The sequence below is a fragment of the Geotrypetes seraphini genome, chromosome 4, assembly GCF_902459505.1.
Source record: "Geotrypetes seraphini chromosome 4, aGeoSer1.1, whole genome shotgun sequence".
NCBI classification, from domain to species: Eukaryota; Metazoa; Chordata; class Amphibia; order Gymnophiona; family Dermophiidae; genus Geotrypetes; species Geotrypetes seraphini.
The window spans coordinates 90,694,566-90,713,662 of record NC_047087.1 but is presented as its reverse complement, the minus strand read 5'-3'; the positions used below and the strand labels follow the sequence as shown (position 1 = coordinate 90,713,662).

The following is a 19,097-nucleotide window of genomic DNA, read 5'->3' as shown; positions in this document are numbered from 1 at the left end:
TTGACAGTGGTTGGCTGCACCCCACCTCTCTCCCCATATATGAGAGTGTGAGGAATTGAGGGTCTCAGGTTTTGGGACTGAATAAAAGGTAGACCAAAGAGACAAGCTGCTGGAGCTACCATTGCTTGTCTGAGGCAGAAATTCCTTCTGCATTTCCAGCTGCAGTGAGAAACTGATGCATAGTACAGGGCAGTTCTGTGCATACAGCTCATTATTGTCTATAGGCAAATTGGCAAAACTGAGGTTCTCCCAAAGGTTCCCCACCTCTAAAATCCTTTTTTCAGTGTTTTTGAACTTTTAGATTTGCTCCCACGAACCATTTGTTAATGCCAAAACACTGCCACAGTGGCCAACTTGGATTTCCCGATTTTATTTTAAGAGCCTCTATGTAGGGCTACCATATGACTTCAGAAAAAAGAGGACGGATTGACATATCTGAGTTTTACTTCCATTGCTTTCAGTGGAAGTAAAACCCAGATGTCTCGATTTGTCCTACTTTTTCTGGAGCCATATGGTAACCCTATTTCTGTCTACCTCCAAAACACCTTGATTTTGGTTGAAATTGGTTATAATGAACTCATCAGGTGGTTTTATCCCTACATCTGGATGGGCGCCTGAGGAGTGTGTGTGTACCGCATGCTGTGGGGCACAGGGGAGGGCGGGAACCATGGGCTTAGCCCCCTCTGGTCCCTCTGTAGGTCATGAGTCTCAGAAAGTGTGAGAGTTGGGTCTCAAATCACTGTTAGAGCCCCTAAACCGTGACTACACGCTATTGGTGAAGCACTGCTGTGTGGAAGTCTGATCCTGAGAGGAGGTGAATTTCAGACCGGCAGAGGGCCCCAGAGGATCCAGGTCATGTCTTTGACCTCAATTTTGTGACCCTGATGTATGCAGCCTACCAAAAAGTGCATAAAGAGGGTTACTTCCTTAGGGCAAAGCCCCTTCACAGTCTGTGGAGCTACAGGAAACAGAGGTCCATTCAAATAAGGACTGGGAAGATTTTGGATCAGATACTATGCCATTGCTCTCCAAGAAAGCATCCTCTTTGGAGGATTCTGTTTCACAGTTTGGAGCAGACAGCCAGGAATCAGTGGCAGCCCTAGACCAGGGCGAAGATCCAATAGTGTGCAAACTTTTCAAACCGTCTGATTTAACTGAAGTTATTAGTTTCTTTGCGGAGTTGGATCTGCAGGTCTTGGTTGCTCAGCTTTCGCTGATATGCAATACCAAGTCACAGTCCATATGCTTCCCTTCTCACTCGGAGATTACCAGGATGATAACGGAGCATTGGCACATACCAGAAGGTCCTTTAACAGGGGCGAGGACAAAATTGTATCCCATGGCTTCAGAATTTCAGCTATTGTTTACACCACCTAAGGTGGATTTGCTGGTAGTACGGGTTACTAAGCAGATTTTGCTGCCTAGTGAAGGAGGCATGATCCTGAAGGATAGATACACAGAGTGGATTTGGTCCTCAAAAGACGATTTGAGGCACTGGCTTTGACACACAGCTCCTGATTGGATAAGACCCGACTTCGTGCAGAAAGAGGCGGTCAGAGCGTACTGCGAGTGATTTCCTGCACTTGTGATGCTCCTGCTGCCCTCTCCCGCTGCCCTTTTCAGGCTCCCCCATGAAAAACTGCTTTCGCAGTTTTTTGAGATTCATGGGGGTTCCTGGAAAGGAGCCCCGTGAATCTCGGGGGTTCCTGGAACGGAGCCCCATGATTCTCGGGGGAGCACTGTACATCTGTACATCTGTTCTAACTTTGCAAGGTTCAGCAGTCTCAGATATTAAAAATTATACTTTCCTTCATCATAATCTGGAGAAAATGGAAAATTTATTGAGAGCAAGGAACCTTAGGTTTTTGAATTTTCCTATTTGTCATTACTTAGTACCTTTGAAATTCCTGAAGATGTATTTAAAAGACATACTTCAATATATACATGTTGACAAATTAATACCTGAAAAAAATTTACTATCTACTAGGAGCTCCAAGACTGAGGAAGGGGAAATGGACAATTTGGTATCTCCATATAGTCTGAATGTTTCACAGTTTTTGGAATCTTTCAAAGAGACAATAGAGCTTGTAACCTTTGAAAGTGAGGTAGAAAAGAAAGATATTTTGAAGTTATACTTTACCATGAAGCAGGCATTGTTCTGTGGTCAGCAATTGATGATATTTCCTGATGTAACCAGAAAGACAGTTACATAGAAAGCAGTTCCTACAACTAAAGTCTAGGACTTTGGCGATAGGAGCTTCATTTTTTTTAAGTTCCCATGTAAATGTCTGGTTGCATTTGGAAATAATAAGTATACTTTTGTGGATCCCTCTCATTTTAGAGTTATTTCTTCAAGATAAGAATGTACCTCAGACAAATTCTGAAAACGAATTAGTAGTGATTGAGGATAAAAGTGATTAAAATAAATAAATTTTATTTTGCTTGACTATAGGTGATTCTGAAGAGCTTAGATTGATTTCTTATTAATATTTGTGTTACTTAGTCCTTGAAGCAGTCCCAATAATGTGGGCTAGATTTAATGTAATATTGCCTAGAACAGTGGTTCCCAACCCTGTCCTGGAAGACCACCAGACCAATCGGGTTTTCAGGCTAGCCCTAATGAATATGCATGAGAGAGATTTGCATATAATGGAAGTAACAGGCATGCTCCATGAATATTCATTAGGGCTATCCTGAAAACCTGATTGGCCTGGTGGTCCTCCAGGACAGGGTTGGGAACCACTGGCTTAGAATACTCTTTCTTTTAAAAGTGAATTATCTGCATACAATAAAAAAAGTAAGCGTCAGAATAGGCATTCTTGTACAACCTTGGCCAGCAAAAGAACTGCTGTACATGTTCCCATCATGGCCGATGATAGATCACGTCATTTGCAGAATAGCATCCCATTGGAGATTGATAGTTCTCATAGCCCCGGATTGGCTGCGTTGCCCAAGGTATGCGGATTTGGTCCACTTGTACCGGAACAGCTGCCTCCGACTAGCACTGTATCACAGCATTTTGTTGCAGGGGTCCATAGTATTTGACAGTCCGGAACTCTTTGGTGTTATGGTGTGGCTATTAAGTGTGCAACCTTAGCATGGAAAGGATATTCAGAGATATCGACTCTCCTCAGTTTTAGAAATCCAGCAACAGTGGCGGCCTATGCTAAAGCATGGAAAAATTTTCAGCGTTGGTGTAGGGATAAGCAATTGGATCCTTTCCAGGCTTCCATTCCTGAGGTCTTCTCATTCTTGCAGGAAGGATTGGAGAAGGGCTTGGCAGTTGGATCTCTTAAAGTTCAAATAGTTAGTCTTCATGCTTCTGGACCAGAGTAGATCGAGCATCTCTAGCCTTTCATCCAGATGTTTCCAGGTTCCTGACAGGAGCACTGAGGCTCCACCCTCCAGTGAGGCAGCCGTTTCCAATGTGGAATCTAGGTCCTCACTGAGGCTTCATATGAATCTTATCGGCAGTGTCTATCATGGATTTGACTATGAAGACGTTGTTTTTTGTCGCAATCACTTTGACTAGGTGGGTGTCAAAGCTGCTGGCTTTATCGTGCAGAGATCCTTTTCTCAGATTCACAGAAGCAGGAATGTCTTTGTGCACCATGTCTTCCTTTCTGCCGTAGGTGGTTTCAGCATTCCATGTTAATCAGGATGTGAGGTTACCTGCATTTCAGCCCACGGGTGAAAAGAAACAGGACAAGGTTTTGAGGTTGCTGGATGTGCAGTAGGTGCTTTTCCACTGTCTTGAGCTAATAAATGATTTTAGGCTCTCACACCATCTGTTTGTTTTATCCAGCTCTTAATTGTCAGGGAAGACCAGCCTCTAAGGCTTCTATCTCTTGATAGATTTGAATGGCGATCTTCTCAGCTTAAGCTGGTTGTGATAAACAACCACCAGTTGCCTTGAAAGATCATTCTTTCAGGAGTGTGGTTTCTTCTTGGGCAGAGTCCAGGGCAGTGCTAACTGATAAAATTTGCAGCACAGCCTTATGGTCCATACCTTTTACAAAGTTTTACAGAGTGGACGAATCAGCATAAGCAGATGTGGCCTTTGGATCCTCGGTGCTTTTTGCAAGCTCATCTGTCCCACTCTAGACTCAAGGGGCTGCTCTGATACGTCCTATCCATAAAGAATTGTATGCTGTTTGCACAGGAAGGAAGGATTAGGTTCTTACCTTGATAATCCTCTTTCCTTTAGAACAGCATACGATTCCTTATGCCCTGCCATGTCAGAGATGGATACAGCCTGGGTTGAATGTCCAGTGGCTTGGCTCTTGGCAGCCAAAAGAGAAGAAAATTATGTTAAGGCAGTGGGTTAGAGTTCCAGTGATTGCTGCTCGCTGCTTTCACAGAGCAATACAAGTGTTAGTGCTAGTTGCACACAGATAGGTGGTAAGTTGGTTCCATCTTTAGTTTTGCAATTGCAATGTTTGTTTACTGTTTTTTGTTCCTATTGCAGAGCATAGTTAACATTATAGGGGAGTCCCCTGAACCCCTTGTTTTAATTTCCTCTTTTAGAGGTTATCGCTTGCTTTGGTACAGACTGAATGGAGAGGGCACTGCCCAGGGAGATGACGAGGCGGAGCTGAGAAAAATGATTGATGCCTTCTGCAATCCAACTCATGAGTTGGGATACACAACCCATCCGTAAGGAATCTTATGCTTTTCTATAGGAAAGAGGATTATCGAGGTAAGAACCTAATCCTTCCTTTTGTCATCTTAGTCCCTGCTTTCTGAACTTAGTAAGTTGCAGTTAACTGAGAGAGAGGCTTTGGGAGTGTTTTCAGAGCTGTTTCTGTGCAAATTGCGGTGTTCATAGGGCTGTTTTGGATCCTGGGCAGGCTGTCTTCAGTTGTGTGAGGAGGGAAGCTACTCTTTAAATTGTAGCTATAAATTTTGAACACTTCTAGATAAATATTGAAATAAACACTGGTACGCTGTTTTGCATGTTTCCTCTGGTCAGAGGAAAACTTTAAATGAGTGACTGCTGATATGTCCAAAGCTTAAGTATGCTTGCTTTTTCTTTTCAATTCAGATCTCTTCTATTACGTTGCAACAGGTAAAGCCCTGTGGAAAGTCAACATTGCTTGATCTAGCAGAGGTAAGGACCCAGGAGCTCTCCTAATAATTCTCTAATGATTAACCTGACTGTAAAGAAAAATACAAGTTATGTGTAGGGCTTCTATACCTGTCCTGGTGACCCTTCCCCCTAAGCCAGTCCTGTTTTCAGAGTGTTTACAATAAGCAATCATGAGAGAAATTAGCATAACCTGGAGACCCAGTTTAGTCCCTAGATGTCTTGTGCCAGTCATATTATGACATGTATCAGCTGTCTCTCCCATTATTAGATAATAACTGGTGCAAAAACTGTCATGTCCTGTGTGCTCCAGGGTGCATTATAATAATTGCATTGCTGGCTTGAACACCTGTTTACTAAGGTCATTCAGCCAGTTTGTATCTCTGGAAGAGTACTGGCTTCTGAAGCTATCTTCCATTAATACTGCATGAGCAGTAGCATCCTAACAGATAACAAGGGTAGATGGTAGAAACATAGGAAATGGACAGCGAGGACCGTGTTCTCACTTTGACACTTGGTGGGTTTATGTATCATGGTTTTGGATTTCCTCAAGTACGTTACATTCAGGCCCTCCTGAATAAGCAGAGCAGTATGGGTCTCTGGCATACTTTCAGCTAGCAGAGATAAGGACTGTTGATTATAATCTCACAGAGGGCAGTGAGGAGTAGGGAAATGCTAGGGCTGTCATAATAGAGCCCTAGTGTGTTAATGTTCAGACAGGACTCATGAACCCCAGATCTTGTGTGCCTTATCTGCCTGTGCCATCTTAAAATTTTTTTTGTTCTCAGAAGAAAATTCCAATTTTATTCTCATGCTTAGTCCATTTTGCTAATTTTTAAAGGAGAAATGCCACAGGATGTGTGTGGTAGGTATTCAGTTTTTTTTAAGACATGACTAGGAATACACTGTAATCAATCATTTTTTACGGTAAAAGATTATAATTTTAGAAGTAATATTGTGATGAATTGGGTTTTATGTTCTTTGAGTTGAGACCGTTTTGTTTCCCCTAGCAGCCTTTCTCTTTCTTACAAGCCTTGATCTGACAGATAGGTGGCAGCCTAACTCCTTTCCCTTAAGTTAGCCTAAAGATATTATTCTTACCTTGCAGTATCAACTGATTAGGCCCGACAACACATTTGTCAGTGTCCTGCAAGAAGTGTAAGATTGCAGCATTCTGCATTTCACTTGATGAGGAAGCTCCAGAGCTAACCTTAGTTGTGCAGTGCCGTTTTTGGAAGGAACTGATTCAGAAACCACGAGAAGTGTCCATTCTTGACTTGAGAGGTAGCAGACCTGAGCTGAGGCTGCGTACCACAATCTAGTTAGAAAAGCCTTCCTGATTATACCCAGATGCTGGTATGAAATACAGTGTGAAGCAAACTCCACGGGAATAGACAACAACAAAACCAAGATTTTATTTACGCATCCTGGGTTGATTTTTTTATTTTTTTAATTTTTTTTTAACTTGTCCCCACTTTTTTGTTTTTGATGAAATATGGTGTAAGTTGTCTACGTAGTAGTATCTGTACAAATTCTTGTTTTCACCTGTTTCAGAATTAAATCTTAGTTTTTCACTATTTTCCCCATTGTTAAACTTGTTTGTTTGACAATCTACTGACATAGAGTTCCCAACTTACTTTTTAAAAATGTAATCGGTAAGTGCGTTTCTAGGACTATGACTTCCTGAGTTTTGTGTGGGTCTTTGTTCCTAGAAATCATTAGGGAATGGCTTGCAGAGTGGGTTAGTTGCCCAGTGGCATTCAGAAACTGAATTGGTGGATGGTGATTTGCAAGGATGGGACACATGCACAGGTACAGACAACCCGAGCAGCATTTGACAAGACCCTCTGAGTGACTTTTAGGAATTGTGCTGAGGTGTTATATAACAAGTCTGTTTTAAGACCTAGTCTGCCTCTACGGAATATAAATATACTAGTCTTTAAGCCCGTTACCTTAACGGGTGCTAGAATAGATATGTCTGTCTGTCTGTTTCTTTATCTCTCTCTCCTTGGCCGCTGTCTGTGTCCTTCTGTCTCCCCCCCCTGAGAAAAGCTATCTGCCCCCAGCACACACCTACCCCCAAAGCAACCCCCTTTCCCTCTCCCTCTCCCTAACTGTCTCTCCATGGCCCCCTTCTGTCTTTCCCCTCAGAGCAAAGCTGTTTGTCCCAAGCACAACCCTCCCCCAAAGCAGCCCCCTTTCCCTCTCCCTGTCTCTCCATGGCCCCTTCTGTCTTCCCCCCCAGAGCAAAGCTGTTTGCCCCAAGAACACCCCTCCCCCCAAAGCAGCCCCCTTTTCCTCTCCCTGTCTCTCCATGGCCCCTTCTGTCTTCCCTCCAGAGCAAAGCTGTTTGCCCCAAGCACACCCCTCACCCCAAAGCAGCCCCATTTCCCTCTCCCTGTCTCTCCATGGCCCCTTCTGTCTCCCCCCAGCACACCCCTCCCCCTAAAGCAGCCCCCTTTCCCTCTCCCCCTGGCCCCCTGTATTGATCACCTTCTTACCCTCCCTTCATCCCGGCGTCTTCTGGCCTGCTCTTCTTCAAAGCAGCCTGTGATCGTGGTGGCCGGCTTTAGCGAACCTCGCAGGCTGCTCTCCAACTCGGTAGCACGTTCCCTCTGACGCGATCCCGTGCGTCAGAGGGAATGTGCTACTGAGGTTGGAGAGCAACCTGCGAGGTTCTTTAAAGCTGGCCACGATCACAGGCTGCTCTGAAGAGGAGGATCAGCGGTAGCGGTGAGCGAGGGCGGGAGGTGTGTTCCCTGCCGAGGACGCGGGCAGGGAGAGAGCTTGCCTGCACTTCCTTGCAGCAGCAGTTGGTGAGTGAGGGCAGGAGGAAGAGAGTGGCCAGAATGTTCCCTGCCGCCGGGTTCTAAAATGGAACACGGCCACGGATCAAATGCCCACAGCGGCAGGGATCACGCTGTTTTAACAGCACATGCGCCGGTAAGCTTTTATTAGGATATTTTGTGACACAGTTTTTGTGACAAGGAATTTGTCTCCTGAGCAATTTCTGCAGCCAGCATCATTGTTTACTCACTATTTCATATAAGGAGATGCTGAAATGTTCTCAGCCCAGCCAAGAAGGGAATGATATAGAGCCACACAACTTAATAATTATTTTCACATATTCACCCCTAAGTTCAATAAACTTGGCACATCATGTCTGAAGTTTCTGTAACCCTTCCAAAAATACTCTGATGTTTGAATGCTGCAATACTGCTCCGCTGCTGCAATCACCTCCAAATCGCTCAAAAATAGTCACACTTTCAAACTATTTTTTAAGGTTTGTAGACAGAAAATAGTCAGATGTAGCAAGATCTGGTGAGTAGGGTGAATGGTCTTTGCACTGAAATCCCAAATATATCAAAACATCCATTCTTTTGCCAGCCTTGTGAGCAGGTTGCATTGTTCTGCAAAATGAGAACAGCTTTCCACAGCTTCCCTCCCCTTTATTCTATCAATGCCTCCTTTAATTGGCACAGCAAGTTGCAGTAGTATTCTGCATAATTTTTTTTTGTCCCCTTAGAAGATAGTTGGTCATTATAACAACTTCCTGATCCCAAAACACTGTGGCCATGACCTTTCCTGCTGACATTTGGATCTTGAATTTTCTTGGCCTTGGAGAACCCGAGTGTCACCATTTCATGCATAAAATGTTATTTTATCTTGGGATCTTAGTGGTATAACCATGTTTCATCAGCAGTAACTAGTTGTTCTAAAAGGTTTGCACCAGCTCACTGAAAATGCTGCAAAATCAACTTGTAAGTGCCCACTTGATGTCGTTTCTCATCGGCATTCAAATATTTGGGCACCCACTTGACTGACAGCTTCTGCATAACCAGCTGCTCATGGATTATGCACCCAATAAGTTCCTTGGATATCTGTAGTGTTTCAGCAATTGTTTTAGCCGATATTCACCAATCTGGCAAAATCAGGACATGGTCAACAATTTCAGGAGTTGACACTGTTTGAGGCCTCCCAGACCTCCATGTTGAAAGTTTGCACACCAGTTCTTCACTGTGGAGTATGATGGGCATTTGTCACTCACTGTTTGCATCATTCATTCATGGATTTCCTTTGGAGTTTTATTCTGCAGGAATAGGAATTTTATTCTGCAGGAATAGGAATTTATTCTGAAGGCTCGGAGTGCCACACTTAAAATTTCCACACTTTTCATTGACATGGTTCAATTAATGATCTGAAACAATGTCAAAACATAGCATTACAATTCTGAAAACTGGCACTCTTTTCAGCCACAGTGGCCAAATAATGCTCAGAATTTAGTAAGTTGGTTGGGCTAAGAGCCTTTCAGAACCCCCTTGTATATAAAAATGAAGAGTGGTGGTACAAGGCATACAAATTAACAGCCAACTGTGGAATGTATTTGCCAGGTCATTTACAATAAACCAGTGCACAATTAGGACTCCTTTTACAAAGTTGCGCTATTGCGCGCGTTAAATTCCCGAGCGCGCTAGCCACTACTGCCTCCGGAGGCGGGTAATTTTGTGCATGCGCTAAAAACCATAGTGCACCTTTGTAAAAGGAGCCCTTAGTTGCCTTCCGATTAAGACTCAAGGAACAATTATACTTAGAATAGGAGTGTCAAATTGCAGAATATTCCTAATGAGTATGCATGAGAGAGATTTGCAAGCACTGCCTCCATTGTATACAAGTTCATGTTAGGAATATACATTTGGAATCCTGAAAACCAAACTGGTTTGCAGCCCTTTGGGGTTGTAGTTGGACTTACCTGCTTTAGAATAATACATGCTGCTCAAAAGGCAAGAAGAGTTGTTTGCCTTTAGCTAAAAAGTGCTAGCTGCAATTTGATGTCCTGTTTTATATTTTTAGATGTGCTTGGCTTCTGAGGGGGTAAAAGTCGAAGATTCGGAGAGTGTAAAAGAAGAAGGATCTAAAGTGCTGAAAAGGGAGGACCCCCAGGAGGGGAGGACGGAAGAGCCCACAAAAAATAAAAAATCTAGTCATCTTGGTCCTCTGGACCTCTGTGGGAAACGGGATGCAAAGGATTGTAAAGAGAAAAAACATCTGGGCCACTCCCAGCATCCATCCTCTCTAGAGGGCCTCTCCATCCTAGGGGTGAACAAACCGGAAAAATTAAAAAAGAAAAAAAAGAAGAACAAGGCTGAGCGTCACACTTCTGAGAAGCTGAGCCCCAAGAAGATGTGCAAGAAGAGACAGTCATCTGAATCGGACATTGAGAGTGTAATTTACACGATTGATGCCGTGGCAAAGGGGGACTGGGGTTCCAGGCATCTATCAGAGTCACCCCGCAAAAAGCTTCGCCCTGCTGCCAGCCTGAAGGGTGATTTGTCAGATTCAACAACACCAAAGAAGAAAGCTAAGTCCAAGCAAAAGATGCTGAAGGAAAAAGCTTTGGAGAGCACCAAAGAAAAGCTGCCAGAAGGGATCTGCAGCATTGTGCCTGGTGAGGAGATACTAAATGAGGCTGCAGAGGCCATAAAAACAGAACCCTCCACCCCAACTGAGGAAGAGGCATTGCCCAGCATTTTACTTGGTCCTGTTAAAACCGATGACTGTGATAGTCACAAGAAGGTGGAGATCTGTGGATCTAGGAAGTCTGAAAGGTCTTGCAAGGGTGCTCTGTACAAAACCCTGGTATCTGAGGGTATGCTGACGTCACTGCGGGCCAATGTTGACAGAGGTAAGAATGTTGATTAAAAATAAATAAATAAAGAGAAAAAACTTGATTGCTTTATATCCTTGACCCCTTAAGATAAATTTTAATGGCCTGCCTTGTAGCAGTATAAAATTCATCTAGAGATACTTTTGAAACAATGTAGAGCCTGTCTTCAAAGGTCAGAATAAAACACCTGAAGATATATGGCCATCCGTGTTTTCAAAATACTTCATAAATTGAGTTCAAACTTTTTAAATATTTGAATGGTTTGTCTTCACATTTGTTTGTTTTTTAATGAGACTAGTGACTGTATCCCTAAAATATAACCATGAAGCAATATTTTTTCTTTGCTTGGACTATGTTGATGGGGAAGGGGAGTGAGGATATATTTTCCTAAGATTAGCAGAATTTAGGGTACAGTTGTAAAATCCTGCTTGCTGCCTCTCTTAGCTGGCCAAATTTAAGCAGAATTTTTTTTCCTCTGTCTCTACCTAGCAAGGATGTGAATGAGAGTGGGCTTAAGTCTATCCAGCCCAAAATCTGGCTACATATTAAGCCTATAGTGGATTCAACTAAATTTGGATAACCAAGGAAAAGTGCCAGCTTCCCTTCCTTGACATAAACATGCTGCTGGGATTGTTTTTTTATGGAAGTTAAACTTTTAAGAGGATTTGCAGACCTGTATTGGTAAATTTTAGCTGTTGGGTTTTTGTTGTTGGTTTGTTTTTGGGTTTGTTTGGGTTTTTTTTTTTGGGGGGGGGGGGTAACATTCAAAGTACCTTGAATTATCCAGTTAAACTCAGTAGCTCCTAGTAGTACTTTCAATGATAGCGGGCAGATACATTCCTTGAAAATAAATTGATGGCTGTAAGAGACTTCCTTTTTGAAGTTGGCTTCATTTAGGCTTCACTTTAATATAAAATCTGATGTTTTCAGGACAATAAAACTAAAATGCTTTCACATTTGTTAAAGGCAAACGAAGCTCGGGGAAAGGCAGTTCCTCAGATCCAGAGGGCTGTTGGAGTGAGGACAGCTGGGTCTTCACGCAAAGTGGAATAATCAGTGGGAGCAAGAAATTGAAGAAGTCAAAGCCAAAGGAAGAACTTTTGGTTGGGTAAGTGGCTTATTAAGGCGAAGACAGATGAGGAAAGCATAAGAACATAAAAATTGCCATACTAGGACAGACCGAAAGTCCATCAAGTCCAGTATCCTGTTTTCAACAGTAAGCACTCAGGTGCCAAGTACCTAGCTAGATCCCAAGTAGTGAAACAGATTTTAAGCTGCTTATCCTAGGAATAAACAGTGGATTTCCCCAAGCCATCTCAATAATGGCCTATAGACTTCTCTTTTAGGAAATAATCCAAACCTTTTTTAAATCCTGCTAAGCGAAGGAGCTTTTTGCCTCCTTTGGAGGATTGTGCTCTATAAGGATCATAACTTCATACTGAGGAGTCACTTATTAAAATTTGTATTATATTTTGAGTACTTTCTATGTTCCCTCTGTTTCTCCACAGGGGTCCCCTATATTGTGTTCTTTCAAATATCATAGGTGTTTTTGTCTGTTGGGCTTTTGTTTTTATTCTGTTCTTTTACAACCAACATCTTTAAACTGAGCTTGAAATAGTCCCAATTTGCTTTTGGGCCTCTTGTCACACTTGTAATTTTATGTTTGAGAGACTGCCTGGTTCAGAACACAATTCTAGGCAATGCCTGTAAGTACTGGCCTCTTGCTGATCAGAGTTGCAGGGTCAGACTTAACAGGAGCCGGGGCAGGAATAAATATATTTTGTACCTGAGTGCCATGGGAGCAGATAGAAATCTGGAGGATATTAGTAGAGTTTGCTCCCTGCTGCTGTATAAAATCTAAATATTGTTCTTTAGCACTCTCTAGACTGGTATAGGATTAATCTTACAAGCGGGTTTATATCTCATCATGACCATCAGGTGGAGCCTGAGACAAAACTTTGGAACTGTACATATCATGTGACCCTTCCTTAATTACTTGTCTTCTCTCAGTCTCCAGCAGGTATGGTGAGCTGTATCCATCTCCCTTGGTAGGGCTGTTGGAATTTGTTTAGGAATTTTTGTCCCTTTTTTGTTGCCGGATTGAGCTTGGGTGGACCCTGTTTGGGGGTCTGTCCGACCTCAGGGGTGTCAAACCCAGCGGGTCTCGAGCGGGGTCCCTCCCCCCACCTTCCTCTACCTCCCCATATTTTTGTAGAGGTGCCTCAACAGTAAGCCTTACCCCCTGGTGGTAAGAATATTGTTTAGAGAGCCAGTGGAGTCTGTTCTGTGAAAAAAGAAAATCCTGGTCTTTATATATGCTGTAAATTTCTGTATTTTTCCACTAACCAGCATTTTTCTTTCAGCTAGGTTGCATATGGAGCAATTGAGTACTTCTCAGGGGGAGAGGTGCACAATTTGGTCCAAATGCGAGGCACTCACAGCCAGCCTGAAAACAGCTTTTCGGGCCGGTGCGGTTGTGGAAATCTCGTCAGCATCGGTTGCTGGTGTCCAAGGCTCCCCGCCGCTAGTGCCTTGCGGCCGGCACAGCTTTTCAGGGAAGCCTGGTCTTTTCCTGCCGCCCACAGAGGGATTTCCTGTCAGCTGTTTTTTCTCTCAGCTGATGCCGGCTTTTGCCTGCTTTAGCGGCTGGGACAGTTTAGTCATCTCAGCCGCTACAGGCCCTGGAGGGGCTATTTTTGGCGCATTTTTTGCCGTTTTTTTTCTCATAAAGCCCCTCCATTTTGTATTTAGCCTCTGATGCCTTCTCCCTGTTTTGACATAACAGGGACAGGTTATAGCAGGGTCCCCTCCTGGGGCAGGGAATCCCATGGGGCCACCGGGGGGGGGGGAAGGGGGTGTTCCTCTTCATTTTCTTTTTGCTTTGTGTAAAGCATATAGGCAGCCGGGGGGTCTCAGGAGTTTGTTCCGTCTGCGCCCCCTGATGTTTTGACCCCTTAATTCTTTTTGTGTTTCCCCTCCTCCCTCGTCCAGGTGTCTGTGTACCGCTTCAGACAAGGTCTTGTTGTCTGAGGAGAATTTTAACTAATGCATGAGGACCTGGACCCTTGGAGACACCTCCAGGATCCTCTCGAGGGAACGGCCGCTGGAACCGGGGACTTGTTTTTTTTCCGTCTACCAGTGAGGAAGTTCTTGAGGTGCGCCTTTTTCAGAGGGACAAGCTCTCAGATCTGATTCAGCAGATCTCCTCAGTGATATACTTTGAGGAGGCGCCGCCTGTGACCCTGAGTATGGAGGACCCTCTTCTAATACATCAGTTTTCTGGATATTATCCTGGTGCAGTGGACTTCGCCGGATGTGTCTTTTTGGTTTGCGTGCTCCTTGGCTTGTTTGTATCCCGTCCGGTGGGGGATAGGACTACATGAAAGTCGCCAGTGATGGATGCGGTGGTCTCAGCTATTGCTATGCGGCATACTGTGCCCGTCAAGGGCAGTTCTGTCATAACAGACTCTGGGGAGCGTAAATTGGAGACCATTCTTAAACATAATTTTGATGTGTCTGCCTTGTGGGTCCAGGCAACTATTTGTGCGGGACTGGTGGCTCGGGCTGTGTTTCGTGCCAAGTAGGTCCTTGACAGTGAGTCTGATGGTCAAGAGGTAGTGAAGATTCAGATGGCTGCCTCTTTCCTCTCAGACACCCTCTATGACTTCTTGCGCGTCGGACCTTCTGTCTTCAGGTTTGGTCGATGGATGCAGTGTCCATCACTAAACTCTTTAAATTTTCTTTTTCGAAGGTCCTAGGTTTTGGACTGGTGAGTTCAAACTCTGATGGATTCTAAAGTGCCCTGCCTGCCTGAAGACAGTGCTTGCCAGGCTCATCAAGGTGGCACTGCTCAGGGGAGTCTGCGAGATTTCCGTAGGTTCCTTTGTCAGACACTACCATGTGGACTTTCAGGCATGTCGGGACGTGGTTTTCGGTGTGTGCGTTCTGGTGTTGGCTCTTCAGGGGTCCCACCCATGATGAGGACTGATTTGGTACGTCCCGCTTGTAAGATTAATCCTCTACCAGTCTGGAGAGTGCTAAAGAAGGAGAAATTAGGTTCTTACCTGCTAATTTACTTTCTTTTAGCTTCTCCAGACCGGTATAGGAACCCACCCTTTCTATTGTCGTGTTCTTGATGCATATTTTCATTTTTCAATTGATTGCTAGTATTTTTCTAGGGCTGGGGAGATTAAGAACAGCAGCTGTGGCTTGGCTGGCGAGCTGTGGGAACCTTTGCTATTTGCATTTGTTCCTTTGCATTTTTCAACAGCATTTCTGTTTTTATTTGTTGATACTCCTGTTCAGAGTCTTGTTTGTTTTTTCTGTATATAGTTCTAAGTTCTGCTTGGCTATTCGGCAAACTGAGGTAATTAGGGAAGGGTCACATGATGTGTACAGTTCCAAAGTTTTGTCTTAGTCTCCACCTGCTGGTCATGATGAGATTTATACCTGCGTGTAAGATTAATCCTATACTGGTCTGGAGAAGCTAAAAGAAAGTAAATTAGCAGGTAAGAGCCTAATTTCTCCTTTTTTTTGTAACTTAACATCTCACAAATATCATTTTACTTCCACAAAGCTCCAGTGGAAACCCACTTTGGGCTCAGGCTTCCTACAAACCTGCAGCATCCCGTTAAATGGCTAGTGGAGATGCCAAATCCCTGCCAGCCAAAGAAATTCAGAATCCAAACTGCTCACCACCACCTTGTGCTGCTGCAGTAAATAAGAAGTTGGCAATATCTCTGGCCGCCGATGCTGGGACTTCACATATGCTCAATTATTTTAGTATAATTGTGCTCTTCTCAGTTGGTCTCTCTTTTTCCTCTTTCTCTAACATATCTTATGTGTGATACTTTCCTTTTAGTTATGGAAGCCTGGAGGAAGAATTTGAAAAGAAATTCAACAGCCTTCCTCAGTACAGTCCAGTGACATTTGACCGTAAAAATGCATCAACACCCAGGAAAAGGAAATTGGGAGCAGGTGTATCAGAGCAGCAGAAAACCAATCAGAGTAAGAATCTTCTATGCAGTCTTCCCAAATCAGAAACAAAGATCCTAAAGCAATTGAGTATATAACCCAGCTTGAGTATATAACCTGCTTACTTTTGAAAATAGAGCACATAAAGGACAAATTCTAAAAGCTTTTTTACTTACTAAATCAGTATAGCTTGCCGGGCCTATTCTTCCAGCCATATTTCCTAGGGCATCAGGCCGCCAAGTGATATAAATTAATATCAGAATACTTGAATAAAAAACCAAAAACGAGCCTAAGGGATATTTGGAACATTGAAATAAAGCAAAAGATTTCTGCTACTCAATGGCTACAGCATCTATGAGGCAAACTTGTTTTTTTCTGTTATATAGGATTTTTTGGACCCCTGTTCATTTACAAAAATTAGATAGTTCAAAGTCTAATAGATGCTGGCATTGTCATCTTGATATAGGGACGTTGGATCACATGTTGTATTATTGCCTCTTAATACTCGGCTTCTGGAAGTCGATATGGGTTACAGTTAATAGGATACTGGAAATTTCCATTCCATTGTCATACGATATTGTTCTCTTCGGAACTATATTCAACCCAAGTCTCCAATTTCTGCAGCTAAGTATAGATTACTTTTTGTAATGACTGGGATTGCTATACAGATGATTACAAAAAATTGGAGAATTGCAATAGACTGAATCATACCTGTTGGTGGAAATCCCTTTCTTATGCTATCAATACGAACGTATGAATTCAGAACTAAGTGGTCATTGTAAAAACTTCAATGAGATTTGGGGCCCATTAGCAAATTTTGTAACCACCAATCAATAGTACAAGCCTTCCATTCTTATTGAGTTTTACACACATCAGGGATGGGTGGGGAGGGGAAAAATATATTTATATTACTATTTGTTAGTAATAAGTGCTGTTTTTAATAATAATAAAATAATAATTTTATTCTTATATACCGCCAAAGCCATAATAGTTCGAGGCATTTACAACAAGAAGTGCTGGACAATCAGGGAATAAAACACAATATAAAATCATCAGACTTACGTACAATGTGAAAGTAAAAACAGTAAAACCTTAACTTACAAATCGATTCAATAATTTTGTTTTTACTAATTTTCTAAAACTGAAGTAGGATGAGGAATGCATAATGATATTACCAAACCATTCATTTAATTTACCTGCCTGGAAAGCAATAGTTCTATCCAAGAATCTTTTATATCGACAGGCCTTTATTGTAGGATAAGTGAACATATGAATTCTACGAGTAGGCCTGCTAGAACAGTTCAGTTTAAAATGAGAGACCAGATATGTAGGGGCCAACCCAAATATTGATTTAAAACAAAGACAAGAAAATTTGAACATAACTTTTGCTTCCAGGGGCAACCAGTGTAATTTTTGATAATAGAGACTTCTATGTTCCCATTTTTTTCAAACCAAAGATCAATCTAACAGCCGAGTTTTGAATAACTCGAAGTTGAGGGTTTTCTTAAAAGTTTCCAAATAAATGATATTACAGTAGTCAAGCATACTTAGAATGGAAGATTGAACCAATAAACGAAATGATATAGCATCAAAATATTTTCTGATCTTAGTTTCCACAATACCGAGAAGCATTTTCTAACCAATGCATCTATATGTTCATCTAAAGTCAGGGATCGATCCAATTTTTATGGAATAGTCAATTGGAAAGACCTGATCATTCAAAGAAATCGATAAATCTTTAATTTTGTCATTCCGGCTTGCCAGAAAGAATTTGGTTTTGTCAGAATTGAGTTTCAATTTAAATGCAGTCGTCCACAATTCAATTTGCTTTAAAATAAAAGATAGATGATTCTTTATCTCAGAAGTCAGGTTACTAAAAGGAATAACTATAGTGATATCATCCGCATAGATATAAAATTTTACTTTTAAACTTTGCAATAAGTTCCCTAAAGAGGCAATGTAAATGTTAAACAAAGTAGGGGATAAAGGGGAACCCTGCGGAACTCCACAAGAGTTTACCCAACTGCAGGATTGCTTATTATCACTATAGACTTGATAAGATCGTTTACCCCAAAAACCCTGAAACCATTGACAGTCTGAAAATGTCTGCCATCAGTGCCGGTAAAACTCAGCACTGTCTAATCTCACTTGCATTATGCAAAAGTATTTTTCAGGCAGGTTGAGAGAATGCATGGGTGTTTGCATTTTCAAAAACACTTAGCTTAAATGCATCCAACGGCATCTCAACCGTTTCACAATGAACTGCTTCATCGGGGACAACAGGTTTTTATACATACATGCATGGAATTCCTAGAATCCAAACTGGATGACAAACACTCTTCCGTGACATCAATTTTAGCTGTATATCATTTGCTACTGAATGGAGTGAACAGCAGTGGGTGTTTCATTCAAATTAACACCATGGAATCATCATCTAATAATCCTTGTAATTGTCCCAAATGTTTTAATTTAAATAATAGTCTTGTGATCTAACCATGAGGGGCATTTTCAATAGTGTGTCTAAGTCTGACTTTGGACATTTCCAGCTAGACGTCCAAAATTGGACTTCCAGAAGTGTCCATCTTTTTAAATGTTAGATGTCCAGTTTGGGTGGTGGTTTTTTTTTTTTTTTTTAAATCATCTAGTTGGATGTGTTGTCCAAAAGGACATCCAACTAGATGTCCAACCCTAGAATGTCTTAACTTTATACCCCATTTTTTGACCATAAAACAGTCAAGTTGAAAACGTCCAAATGAAGCCCATTTGGACCTGGGGAGGGGCTGGCATTCTAACGGATTAGCCACACAGACATGCCAACAGAACATTGGGCCACACTAGAAGGCACTGCTGTGAACTTCACATAAATGGTGCCAGAAGTACATCTCACTATAATAACCCCCTTCTAATGTATGGTGAGCCCTGCAAAACTCCCTTAAAACCTACTATACCCACTTATCCATCAACCCAATAGCCCTTATGGCTGTAGGTGGCACTTATACAGCAGTATTGTAGGGTTTTGGTAGGCTCATACTGTCTACCATAAATGTAGTAGTTAGAGTGGATTATGGGCCTGGCTCCTCCTCCTCCTCTATGGTTCACTAGCCCACCCACCTGACTGCTTAAGACACTTGTGTGATGCTCTACTAGGCTTTCCCATACCGAGTGCTGCTGTTCTAGAGCCAGGTATGTACCGTTGAACAAATCATATCTGGTTTTAACTCTTCCAGGAGCAAATTGAGGGTTTCTTGCTTTGACCTCGCAGAACAATTCAGTAACAAACAGCTTCCTTCCAGACTACCAACACCATTATTCAAATTATCTTTAACTTTCCTCATTTGAATTTGGATCAAATTACCCACATTCCATCTTCTA

General features: G+C 42.4%; 1 protein-coding gene across 6 annotated transcripts in view; it reads left to right on the top strand.

Moving 5' to 3' along the window:
• Positions 1 to 19,097, top strand: part of BBX (BBX high mobility group box domain containing) — a 198,788-nt gene that overhangs the window by 166,718 nt on the left and 12,973 nt on the right. For all 6 annotated transcript variants that reach the window (XM_033941025.1, XM_033941029.1, XM_033941030.1 and 3 more), the window contains 4 exons: positions 5,045 to 5,110; positions 9,938 to 10,769; positions 11,718 to 11,859; positions 15,613 to 15,758. In XM_033941025.1, coding sequence (XP_033796916.1) covers positions 5,045 to 5,110; positions 9,938 to 10,769; positions 11,718 to 11,859; positions 15,613 to 15,758 — 1,186 coding nt within the window. The remainder of the gene's footprint in view (positions 1 to 5,044; positions 5,111 to 9,937; positions 10,770 to 11,717; positions 11,860 to 15,612; positions 15,759 to 19,097) is intronic.